The 12770-nt window shown below is 42.1% G+C and overlaps 2 protein-coding genes across 3 annotated transcripts; both read left to right on the forward strand.

Moving 5' to 3' along the window:
- The first annotated feature begins 2061 nt into the window (after positions 1 to 2061).
- Positions 2062 to 8378, forward strand: LOC127777737 (DEK domain-containing chromatin-associated protein 1). The gene is made up of 11 exons (XM_052304357.1): positions 2062 to 2446; positions 2703 to 2736; positions 4180 to 4259; positions 4338 to 4397; positions 4495 to 4605; positions 4688 to 4765; positions 4837 to 4908; positions 6546 to 7050; positions 7522 to 7619; positions 7696 to 7726; positions 7857 to 8378. Exons 1-11 carry the CDS (start codon positions 2165 to 2167, stop codon positions 8030 to 8032), a joined length of 1527 nt encoding a protein of 508 aa, XP_052160317.1. The 5' UTR covers positions 2062 to 2164; the 3' UTR covers positions 8033 to 8378.
- Positions 8379 to 8529: 151 nt separating this feature from the next.
- On the forward strand, positions 8530 to 11828 carry LOC127777748 (omega-hydroxypalmitate O-feruloyl transferase-like). 2 transcript variants are annotated; one of them, XM_052304368.1, is made up of 3 exons: positions 8530 to 9551; positions 9792 to 10241; positions 10668 to 11828. In XM_052304368.1, the coding sequence occupies exons 1-3, from the start codon at positions 9534 to 9536 to the stop codon at positions 11547 to 11549; spliced, it is 1350 nt and encodes a 449-aa protein (XP_052160328.1). In that variant the 5' UTR covers positions 8530 to 9533; the 3' UTR covers positions 11550 to 11828. The 2 variants fall into 2 exon arrangements, with proteins under 2 accessions (XP_052160328.1, XP_052160336.1); XM_052304376.1 differs by lacking the exon at positions 8530 to 9551 and adding an exon at positions 9623 to 9675.
- The last annotated feature ends 942 nt before the right edge of the window (positions 11829 to 12770 follow it).

The following is a 12770-nucleotide window of genomic DNA, read 5'->3' on the forward strand; positions in this document are numbered from 1 at the left end:
CCCACATATTCTCTCTGTTTATAAAAATTTGACAATGTTAACTTTTTAGCACATGTTTGACCGTTCGTATTGTTCAACAACTTTTATGAAACATGTAAAACTATATATATAACAATGAATCGAATGATAGGAAAATAATTAATAATTACTTAAATTTTTTTTAATAAGACGAACGGTCAAATATATTTAAAAAAGTTAACGGTGTCAAATATTTAGAAACGGAGGGGGTATATTTTAGTAATTTTGATGACTCCTGTCACATGGACATTTCGTCATGAGTCATTTCGATTGAGAAATACGAATTGAGATTCTACCTTAATAAAGTCAAAATTGGACTTTTCCATACCCAGGACATAAGGCTCGATGTGCAAACGGGAAAGGAAAGGAAATACGTGCCAGGATCACTCCCCCGTCAGGCCCAAACACTTTTTAAGCCCTACCCATCAGACAAGCAAAGGAAGGATTGAGACGAGGCCCAACCAAAACAGTAGCAGGAGTACTCCTCCTCCAGTCACCAAATCAATCGCCGCCGGGCGCGCGGGGGGCGGTCGCGCGCGCTGCGGAAAATTTTCGGTGGCGCCGCGGGCGGGATCGAAGGTAGTAGCGCGCGGCGTCGGTAGGGGGGGAGGACGCCGCCACCCCGCCCGATCCGAAAAACTTTTGGTGCCGAAAATTTTGAAACGCCGCCCGGGCCGCGCTCGTGTGGTCGCCATTTTGGCCAGCGGGCGAGCGTACACTTTGCACTGCGCTTCCGTGGTCCCGTGCTAGTGCTTTTACCATTTTGCCCTGCTAGCTAACCTGGACTATTTAGCCCAAATTAATGCTCCGATCAGACAAATTTGCACAAAAAAAGGTTATCCAAAGTTCTAAGGTTGTTGTTTTATGGGGGGAGTAAGTATAGGGTACATTTTGTACGATCATTGTATTGTTGTATTCTTTTCTATTATAAGTTTGGGTATTTATCATGTTCCGAGAAATATTTATTTTTTTATTTATATCCATTAGTATGAGATCTTTATTTGTATTAAAAAAATCCATATGAGTTTTCAAATCCCAGTTATTCATATTTATTTTCATATCCAGCCAAAAATAAGAAATCGAATACAAGAGCATTATCCATTCTTGAAGTTGAAGAATAGAAGTAATGAACACTTGGGGCTCATTTGAAACGCATGATTAAGAAAATGAAAGAATATGAAAAGTTAATGATTATTTGACTAATACATGAATAATCATTTTATTTGACTAATACACGTCAGGATTGAATGAGAGGGATAGATTCATAGTTAACTTTCAATAGTTTTTAATCCTTTGTTCTAAAAGGCTAAACTTGCATGGACTGAGAAATTCCTTATAATAGGATTCAATAGTGTTCGATTCCTTGCTTTAGAGGGTCATATAGCAAAAATAATCCTAGAAAAAAAATCTGTTTCTCTATAAATCAATGGATGCCTTATTAAGGGTGTATTCTTTACCACTTCTTCTTAACTTCCACTCTATTGTTTTTTTCTTCGAACACGCAAAATAATTACACATCGGTATATTAGAAGAAAGCATAGTTTCAATTACACAACGCAACCGGCCAGGCCGGTTGTTGCTGGTCATACTCTCTTGAATTTCACGTGCACACTTGTGTTAAAAAGTAATTGCTCCGTTTTATATTATAAGACTTTTTAGCATTGCCTATATTCATATATATATGTTAATAAATCTATACATATATGGGAAAATGCAAAGTCTTATAATATGAAATGGAGATAGTAGTGTAGAAAAAATGTTTTTTCAAAAACCATATTAATCTATTTTAAAAATCTATTATAGCTAATATTCAATTAATCGTATCGCTTATCGCTAGTCCTACTAATAGATAAGGCAGCCTAAAATAGGGTCGAAACAAATGGTAAGGGCAAAAGTGTCAAACCACCTAGAAGGAAACATGGTGCGCGCAGCGCGCGTGCCAATCCACTCCGCCTCCGCCCCCAATCCCCACCCGACCGACCCGATCAGCTCAGCTCTCGTATCGTCTCGTATCGTCACCACCCCCATTAATAGCGTTTGCGCCGAGTAGACCGCCCCGGAATTTCACGCGCACCCTCCCACTCCACACTCTCCTCCCAAAAATTTCCCCCCCCTAAAACCCTAGCTTAGCTCCCCCCGCGCGCCCATGGCCTCCGACGCCAAGCCCGACTCCCCGCCCGCCGGCGTCGACCCCCCGCCGCCCAAGGAGGAGGCGAAGGCGGAGAAGGAGGGGGAGGGGGAGGAGCCGCAGTCGGGGGGGCGGAAGCGCGGGCGGCGGAAGAAGGGGGAGGCGGAGAAGGAGAAGGAGAAGCCCCCGCCCGCCACCCCCACCATCGAGAGGCCCTCCAGGGAGAGGAAGACCGTCGAGCGCTACTCCGAGCTCGCCCCCCGCGTCACCCCCGCCAAGAAGTCCCCCGCCATTCTCCAGGTCACCTCGCCTTGCCCTGATCTGTTCTCTCGGGGGATGGCGTTGCCTCGGTTCTGTTGCTTTTGCCCCGTCGCAAAGCTGGAATTTATTTTCCTTTTTTTTTTCGTGTCTCCTAGTACTACTAGTGCTAAAAATAGCCGTTTTTAGCGATGTATGCTTACTCTTCTTCCTCCACGCTTTTGGTTCACGCTCGAGGCTTGGAACCCTTGCTGCTTCGTTTCTGACCTCTCTTTTGGTGCTTTCTTGGCTGTTGCAGGGCTCTGGATCGAAGCTGAAGGACATTCCCAACAGTAATTTCTTCCCCCTCAAACTTCTTTTTTTTTTTTTGAACTGAAAGCTTGTCCTGATTTGCTTTTTTTTTTTAAAAATAAAAAATTAGTCACGAGACATGTACACTTGCCTAGTGGGATGGGATGCTATGCCTCTGTTTGGTTGTTAATGTGCGGAGATCTTTCTCCCGGGGATGTGCTGCTATGCTAGTATGAAAGTTCCGTTCCTTGAAACTTTAAACCGCAAAAGCTGTATCTATCTGGTATTTTTTAAGATTTAAAGCAGCAGCTGTGGGGGTTTTATTACGGATTCGCGAAAGGATCGACTATTTTTGAAATAGTGATATTGTTCTCCTGTTTTTTTTTTACCTATTTATCTGCTTATATGTCCAGTTGATTTGAAATGCTTGGTGCCAGGTCATTTAGATTTACTTTGTGCTTTGGATGCTATAAAAATAGAGGCACAAACAAGTGTGCCTAACAACTAATTAGCTGAAATCACAAGTTTCCATGGAGCATGTAGTCTTATTATTGAAGAAATTTTCAGTATAAAATGTACACTAGAAGAATAGAAGAACAGCTTAACTTGTATAGAAGTACAGGGGCCACAAGGTCATCTATAGCTCATTGACGAGTTTAAACAGTTACCTTTAGCTCAATTTGGTCTATCATTGTGTTATTTTGCCCCTGTGCAATTTAGCATATCTGGCCAGAGCCTTAAGCAAGCTAATGCTAAATCTGCTCAATTGATTCCCTTTCACATATTTGCTGGCTCTGTTTATTGAAATACATGTTCCTGGATTGGAAATATCTATCCATAGATCATATGTTTCTATATCCAACTTTTTTCGACCAGTTTGTGCAGCTTAATGGAACTTAGGCTGTGTTCTAAATAACTTAACGGCTGGGTTGTGAGCATGCTTTCCAAACTGCTAAATGGTGAATTTCATGCAAAAACTTTTTATATAAAAGTTTCTTAAGAGAATCAAATAAATTCAATTTTCAAATTTATGATAGCTAATACTTAATTAAATCATGTGCTAATTGCTCTTCTTATTTTGCGCAGCCTTAATATATTTTCAGCTGTTACATTCTTGAGGTTGCTCTATTTGTTTAGTGATGCTAGAAAAGTTTGTACCACCATGGATCTTTAGATAAATGTACTATAAGCTCCAAACACAGGATAATGCAGAAACAACTAGCCCAAATCTATAAAACTGCACTCATAATTCCCACTTAGTAACTTGCTTATAGAAAATATCCCACAAACAACTCTTTAACTCAATGTGATGGGTGTATAGCACATCCTCACAACCACCAACTCCTTTTGATGGAGTAAATAATAGCTTTTGTTGCCTGTTAGAGTAGCTTAATGTTTTATTTCCCATCATGTTTTTTGGGGACTAGATGCATGCTACTCTACAATTTTTGTTTAATCATTTGTTTGCCTTGTTTTCTTATCAGTTCAATTCAAACTATCAAAAAGAAAGGCAGACGAGAACCTGCAAAGTCTTCATGTTTTAATGTATGGAAGAAAATCAAATGTAAGGTTACTGCACACCTTGTTTAGCTTTAATGTAATTTGCTCATCTTCTTTTTTAAATGTGTTCAATTCTCTGCAGGTCCATTTCTTGAAGAGAAACATATCCCAATTTTCTGGTTTTGTTTGGACTGACAATCAGGTGTGTTTTTGAGTTGATGTAATGCTATGTGAAACAATTTTTTTTTTATACATGCTGAGCTTTATTTTTTGGTATGTCTGCCTGAAATCTTTCTCAGGAAAAACAAAGGACCAGGATAAAGGAAAAGCTTGACAAATTTAACAAGGAGAAGTTGCTGGATTTTTGTGAAATCCTTGATATACATGTTTCCAGAGCAGCCACAAAGAAGGTTAGTTGGCTGAGCTTCATTTCGTTTTATGGTCCATGTAATAAATCCTGTAGCAATACCCATGTGTTTTGTTGTACTTCAGGAGGAAGTCTCTGCCAAATTACTGGAATTTTTGGAGTCCCCTTGCATCACTAGAGATGTTGTTCTCACTGATGATAAGGTGCATAATCTAATCAATGCTGAGTCTTCTCTTCTAGGTTGAAGTATTGCTAATTTTCATTGCCCTTGCAGAAAGGGAAGAAACGTGGAAGGAGATCTAAAGGAAATGGCCAGGCGACTGCTGAAGGCGCTTCTGATGGGAAGGTAACATCCCTTGGTGCCAAGTGGCTTGAAAATGTTGTATTATTTTCCACCTATGGGTTTACCAAGAAAAAAAACCATATATCATGTCTCGCCTTCTGGTGTCTGCTGAAGTCTGGTGCTGTGCATCTGCTATTCATTTGTGGTTACTGTTATGAACCATCCAGAATTTGACATGTGTTGTAATTAAACCATCTGGTTATTATTCTGAAATGTTATTAGCAGAAGTACTAAAATTGGAAAAGTTTATGCCAAAGCTGAATAATCAATGAATCTCTGATACGTACAAAAAATATATGGAACTAAGGTAAAAAAGGGGCCTAAAATCCAGGGTAGACTTTATGTCTTAAGCTAGGGACTTAAGAGCCTAATCTCACATAACATACATGTGATCTTAGTCTATAGAATGTTCTTCAGTGATATTTAACACTAACAAAGTAGAGTTGCTGTTGAACTGTCACATAAAGCTGATTTTCATGGTAGACGATGAAGTCATGAAGATCATTTATCTGGGCCTGGTAGACGATGAAGTCATGAATATCATTTGCAGGATTTATGCAATTATTCTTTGCTGTGGAAAACAGTAGGTCATGGTGGGTTTGGTAAGGAATATGTAGGAGTTGGGGGAGATAATGAGAGCGGTTTGAGAACAGTAGTTTGTGTGGTGAAATGGTCAAAGTTGAGGTTTCCATCAAACCTAAGCCTCCCTTTGCTTGTGCAACATGGGTTTTGTCATTTGTGGCCAACTTGATTATGCAATTCCATGTGGCTCGTCTACATATTTGTATACAATAAAGCTTCCTGGTTTTGTGTGCAATTGCTCTGGTTGCATGATACATCTTCTGATGGGAATCATGAGGACAGAATTTGCTGTTTGTTTTATTCCAGTCAACTGCTGGTTCAGTCTGTTTTTTAAGCCACACTTCCAATATGCTTTGGACCATAGGCAGATAGGGAGCTGAGGTCACTATCATTTCTTTGGACCATAGGATTAAATCATCCTGTTGATTGTTTTATGAAATGTGAAACAAAATATGCATACTTGGCAGAAAAAAATAAATATTATTATTATTAGTCAAGACTAAGGAATTTCATTTTTCACTATCTTTACACAGCAATTTTTGTACTATAGCCAAACACTTATTGTGTGCTTTCATTTTGTTTTTCAGCTAGGTGTCTAATATTCTATACTCTGCTGTCTACATATATTCTCATCTTATTAAATCAAATTGATAAGCATTTATAAAATCAAATTGAGTTTCTATACTCTACTGTGTACATATACTGCAACAGAAAACAAATTGAGTTTCTACCTTATTAAATCAATTAATAAACACTCATTTAGTCCAAGTAATAATACGATTTTCCTTATTAAACAAGTAGGTGATTTTTTGAAATTTGGGGAGAGCCAATAGTGAAACGGGAGACGACTCATTGAAAGGTGGTAGGGGTAGTGTAGGAGTGGACATCACCACTACTAACATTTTAACATTATATTGACTAGATGTTAGCTTTAGTTTTAAGAGTTATTAATATATTTAGTAATATTTAATTATCAGCCAAAGCTAGCCTCTTGAAGCCATCCTCTTTATTGTAGTGGTTAATTTGTACTGACTCCTGATGTTTGTCTTTATAAACAGAAAAGGAGAAAGAGTCGAAAGCAATCAACTGAAGCTGCTAAAGAGAATGACGATGAAGACGATGAGGGTCCTGCTGGTTCTGAGGATGCATCAATGGGCGAGGAAGATGATGAGGATTCTGAAGCAAAAGATAATGCTGGGAGTGATGAAGAACCTGATGAGCGTCCAGCAAAGAAAAAGGCAACAGATGATAAACAAACAAAAAAGGCAAAAGAAAAGGATGCGACTGCCAAGAAGGCTTCTACAAGACCTGCAAAAGGTGTGTCTAAGCCTTCTCAAGACACTGAAGAAGATGATGAGCCAGAAGTTGAGTTAGAAAGCAAAAAGGTTGTCAAAAAAGTCTCAAAGAGTTCAAAGGAGAGTGATGTTACTGTAGATAAAACCACCAAGAAGGCTTCTAAATCCAAAAAGGATGAAGGAAAAGATGGCCAGAACAATAATTCTGGTGCATTGAACAATAAGGCACGCAAGAAGGATGCTGCCAAGACAACCAATAAAAATAAAGGTACAGCCGTATAAATTGTACTCAGTTGTTTTGTCCAAATAATTTCTGCTGGAGGATTTATTTTGATTTTCAAGAGTACATTTTAGATGTGTTTGAAAAAATACCCAACTATAACTATTAGATTGTAGGGAGTTGGAATTTTACAACTTGTGCATGTGCCCCCGTTTGCTTCTCACTCATCAAATATCAGTCAAATGGTTATAAAAACTCTGAAAAAATTAACAACATTGATATGATAGGCATAGCACTGACACTGTTCATATCCAAATTTGTGTTCTGTTCTTAGACATAGATTTAATCCAGTATTGCCTGTTTGTGGCTGGACATGCCATTGTAATCTATGTAACTAATTTTTGTAGAACTTGTGAACATTTGGCTGACATGCAAGACATGAGTGTATATGCTCATTTAGTTTGTAATCGATTTTCCTATATTGTCAAGCATAGTCACACACCATCTCTTGCTCTACAGGAAAAGGAAAAGGCAGCACAGAGGCTGGGGCAGCCCCAACCACTGAAGAGCTGCATGCTGTTGTTAGTGACATATTGAAGGAAGTTGACTTCAATACGGTAAGCAAATGGTTATGATCTGCACAATTTTTTTGGCCAGCTTTGTATGCTTACTGTTGTTTATATTATCTTGTAGGCGACATTGGCAGATATTCTTCGGCAATTAGGTACTCACTTGTTTTCTTCTTTGTTAATTTCCATTGTACATTTGGATAAAGTTGAAATATAATGTTACTTTACAGAAATTCCTTATCTATATGAATGTACTGACATAGGTTGCTATTATTTTCACTGTAGGTACTCATTTTAAGATGGACCTCATGGATAGGAAATCAGAGGTGAAACACATTATTGAGGAAGTAATAAATAGTATGTCTGATGATGAGGAAGGTGAGGAAGACAATGCTGAAGATGACAAAGACAAAAATGCTAAGGAGGAAAATTCAAAGGAAGATGATGGTGACGAGAAGTAATTCAGCGGACCAGATGTGATGGTCGCTTGTGTTAGTGTTATGGATGCAGGACTTTCTAGCCCAACATTGCCGTTTGGGCTGTGTTGGGTCTGTACAATGAGGGCACCGCAACAATGAACTGGTGACCTGGGGGTAGTACAAGGTTGTTAACAATTTGATAGCCACACACACCTAGTTGTTGTGCTTGACTTTGGTGTGACTTGTAGTCTAGTTGCTGGTCATGTACAATAGCTGTGCTGTTATAACTTTGCTTAGGTAGCTAGCCTGACTGTAATATGCAGAATAATTCTTTGCCTGTTCCTTCCATTTATCCATGTAAAACAGTGAATTTGGAATTTTTGGTTCTTGTGTCAACTCTCATCTGCCCACCTTGCCAGGATGTTCAGGAGGATTTGTTGAGGAAATGATATCGGTCATTTCAGGAACCAACATGGGCTCTGGAGCAAAGGGGCATCTGTATCGAGGTGCTGTGCTGCAGTTTATGGTTCCGAATTAATAAGTGCCATCTGTGAGTATGAGCTGATTTTATGTGGTAAAATCTCTTAATTGCAATGTGATCCAGTGATTAATATGGAATGCCATATGTTATTGTTGATGGTGAAGTAAAATCTGCTCCTTTCCCTGATGATCCATGAAACATTTCTTGTCTGATTAAACTGGAATTTTTGCTGTCCTTGAATCTAGAATACCATGTTAGGTGATCTAATCCATCCAGTTCGCTAAAGATCTACTTTCCTCGTCTTAGAATGTATATAATCGTTTTTGAGGTGGGCAGGGTATTAAGGAAATATGTAAGAATGATTTGATGAAGTTTATGATTTGTTGAGGAGACAATAAGTGAAAAAAAATTAAATGGATAATGGTAGTGATTGGTTGAGGCTTGAGAGTAGATGTATGTGAAAAATAGTTCCATTTTAAGATAAATGATTGTGTTAAAAATAACTATATTTTCATATAGAGGTAGTAGTATTCCATTCAATTTGCTGTAAAGTACTCCCTCCGTATTTTAATGTATGACGCCGTTGACTTTTTGACCAACGTTTGACTTTTCGTCTTATTAAAAAAATTATGTAATTATAATTTATTTTATTGAGACTTGATTTATCATCAAATGTTCTTTAAGCATGACATAAGTATTTTTATATTTGCATAAAATTTTTAAATAAGACGAGTGGTCAAACGTTGGTTAAAAAGTCAACGACGTCATACATTAAAATACGGAGGGAGTATATGTATACTTGCAAGATCCCTGGACAAAAACACAGCAGCATCCCTGTCCTGCGTTCTTGTCATATCTGTTATTTGCTACAAATATTTATCCGGAGGAATACGATACAACATTGCATTGGACGAGCTCCTCTTGATTCCTACCTACTCGGAGAAACAAAAGCAACGTGCACGCAGATAGCGTTTCTGCTCAGGATCAATGGCTATGCAGCTCACTCCATCCAAATGTCCCAACCAACCCTAGCTTTGCTTGCACACACGCCGGAGAGAGGAGATGACCAAATCGACAATGGTAGGCTTGAAATGAAACCTCATCACCCTCCCCTTCTCTTCCTCTTCTTATACATTCATCTGGTGCCAAGATCACACACACTCACCGGTGTTCGTCGCTGATCCGATCGATCAATCCAACAATGGTGGTGCATTTGCATCCGTGTTCATCCATCTGTTCATCGAATTCTGATAACATTTTTTTTGATATATATGGCGATCGATCGATGTTGCAATGATCATGGTGGTGGGGTGATTGCAGGGGCAAGAAGCCGCCGCCGCCGCCGCCGTGGAGCTTGGAGTGAAGCGAGGGGTGCCGACGCTGGTGGCGCCGGCGGCGGAGACGAAGGGTGGGCTCTACTACCTCTCCAACCTCGACCAGAACATCGCCGTCATCGTGCAGACCGTCTACTGCTTCGCGGCGGCCGCCGCCGGCGGCGGCGGCGCCGCCGCCGGCGACGCACTGAGGGAGTCGCTGTCCAGGGTCCTTGTCCACTACTACCCTCTCGCCGGCCGCCTGGCGCTCACCGACGACGGGAAGCTTATCGTGGACTGCACCGGCAAGGGCGCCGTGTTCGTCGACGCCGTGGCCGACGCCGCCATGGCCGACCTCGGCGACATCACCCGCCCCGACCCCGCCGTCCTCGGCGAGCTCGTCTACAGCGTCCCCGGCGCCAAGAACGTCCTCGAGATGCCCCTCCTCGCAGCTCAGGCACGTACATGAACTCTCATGCGATTATCCATTTAGGCCTTATTTAGATTCCAAATTTTTTTTTGGCAAAAACGTTATATCAAATGTTTGAACATATGCATGAGATATTAGATTTGAGAAAAAAACAAATTGCATAGTTTGCATGTAAATTGCGAGACGAACTTTTTAAGCCTAATTACGTCATGATTTGACAATGTGATACTACAGTAAACATTTGGTAACGATGGATTAATTAAGCTTAATAAATTCGTCTCGCAATTTACAATCGGAATATGTAATTTGTTTTGTTATTAGTCTACATTTAACACTTCAAATGTGTGGCCGTATACTTCGAAAACTTTACGCCTAAAGAACTAAACACACCCTTAATCGTTGTGTTTGTTGCTCATAATCATCTACGAGTTCTTGTTAATGGCGATGGAGTAGGTGACCAAGTTCAAGTGCGGGGGGTTCGTGCTGGGCCTCGCCATCAACCACTGCATGTTCGACGGCGTCGGCGCCATGCAGTTCGTCAACTCGTGGGGCGAGACGGCGAGGGGCGTGCCGCTCTCCGTCCCGCCGGCGCTCGACCGCGCCGTGCTCCGCGCGCGCGACCCGCCGCGGGTCGCGTTCCCGCACCACGAGTTCGCGCAGATCGACGACGGCGATGGCGGCGGCTCGCCGGCGCAGGACGGCGCCGAGCCGCCGCTCCTGCACAGGTCGTTCCGGTTCACGCCCGAGTCCATCGCCCGCGTCAAGGCGCTCGCCGCGGGCGACGGCGGCGGCGTCGGCGGGCGCGCGCCCACGACGTTCGAGGCGCTCGCCGGGTTCGTGTGGAGCGCGCGCACGGCGGCGCTGGGGATGGGGCGCGCGCGGCGGAGCAAGCTCCTCTTCGCCGTGGACGGGCGGCCGCGGTTCACCGCGCCGCCGCTCCCGGCGGGGTACTTCGGCAACGCCATCGTGCTGACCAGCGCCGCGTGCGCCGCCGGCGAGCTGTCGCCCGCGCGCGCCGTGCGGCTGGTGCGCGGCGCCGCGGAGGCGGTGACGGACGCGTACATGCGCTCCGCGGTGGACTACTTTGAGGCGACGCGGGCGCGGCCGTCGCTGGCGTCGACGCTGCTGATCACGGCGTGGTCGCGGCTGCCGTTCCGCGCCGCCGACTTCGGGTGGGGCCCGCCCGCGGCGTACGGCCCCGCAGCGCTGCCGGAGAGGGAGGTGGCGCTGTTCCTGTCGTGCGCCGGCGAGGGCGGTGGCGTCCGCGTGCTGCTCGGCCTCCCCGCCGCCGCCATGGCCGAGTTCGAGCGACTCGTGGACGAGGTGATCTTCTGATCGCCTCCTGGATTTGACGGCCATGGTCAAAGGCTAAGCAGCGCGTAATCGTTGACTATTTATATACATTATGGTTGTTAATTTAATTGAGCATCAAAGAGCTGTGTGGTAGTGACAGCCACTTAATTTGCTGCATGCAGCTGATGATATACCTCTCTATATAACTTGTTTGAAAATGTCATGGTTAATGACATTTGTTGTTTGAAAGATATTTTTGTGAATGTTTGCATTCAAAGCACTGCGATGGGGCTAATATTGGCAAAATTTTGAATTGACAAATCGTGTACTCCCTCCATATTTAGGACAACTATTCCGTTCGATGTTTCATAATATTGTATATATGCATGAAATTAAATAGCGCCTCCCTCTTCTCTTTACTTCGTTTTTCAGATTCCTCCTTGGAATAGTAACAAACTATTTTGGAGTGATTCGAACGAGTAAGTAGCAGTTTCGTCTTTTATTTTGTAACGGAAGGTATAAATGTTATTCACATAAGTTGTTTATGAACCTAAGTTACTCGAGAATTGAGTTGGAGTATAATCGAAATGTCCTAATCTCCTTAAACTTTGGGGGTAAATTGGCATGTATATAACTCTACATTATATTAAATGAAGGAGCACTGCTATGCATATGATGGATTTGTACAACCCATGCCCGACCATACCATGTCCACCGCCTTTGACCGTCGCACATTTGAGTCGGACGTATAGCTATTTCCTAAATGAAGATGAAAGATGAAAAGCATGGGTGGTGTGGTGATAGAATCATAGATAGGTACAAATTCTAGTGGCTATAAATATTAAGTGGGCTTTCAATAAAAATTTAGAAAGACTAGGGAATTTGTTTCTTTGTTTCCGTTGTTTTGAGTGTGGTGTTGAGTATGTAGTGATGTGTGTGGGTGCATCTGCGGTATATACTTGAAAAATAAATAATGCATCTATCGTGTACTTGAAAAAGAAATAAAACATATATTTATTCGTAAGCGGCAAGCCGACAATGTTGAAGCATAATTGAATTGGTCATTTCCTCTATTAACCCAGTTTATACCTCACGTCTACCAATTGTCGTACTTTCCAATACAGTAACGTGTAAGCGGCAATGTTGAAGCATAATTGAATTGCTAATTTCCTCTATTAATTCAGATTATACACCCCACGTCTAACAATTGTCGTACAAATTTTCTACATAACGTGTAGGGTTTAATCTAGGAGTATTTTCCTT

This window comes from Oryza glaberrima, chromosome 1 (genome assembly GCF_000147395.1).
Source record: "Oryza glaberrima chromosome 1, OglaRS2, whole genome shotgun sequence".
Lineage (NCBI taxonomy): Eukaryota > Viridiplantae > Streptophyta > Magnoliopsida > Poales > Poaceae > Oryza > Oryza glaberrima.

What these genes read in the sequence shown, in the direction of transcription:
- LOC127777737 (XM_052304357.1), top strand. Translation starts at nt 2,165, where the DNA reads ATGGCCTCCGACGCCAAGCCCGACTCCCCGCCCGCCGGCGTCGACCCC. An exon ending in TTGTTTGGACTGACAATCAG is followed by an intron (nt 4,398 to 4,494) that starts GTGTGTTTTTGA and finishes AATCTTTCTCAG; the next exon opens with GAAAAACAAAGGACCAGGAT. An exon ending in CCAGAGCAGCCACAAAGAAG is followed by an intron (nt 4,606 to 4,687) that starts GTTAGTTGGCTG and finishes GTTGTACTTCAG; the next exon opens with GAGGAAGTCTCTGCCAAATT.
- LOC127777748 (XM_052304368.1), top strand. An exon ending in TGCCCCTCCTCGCAGCTCAG is followed by an intron (nt 10,242 to 10,667) that starts GCACGTACATGA and finishes GCGATGGAGTAG; the next exon opens with GTGACCAAGTTCAAGTGCGG.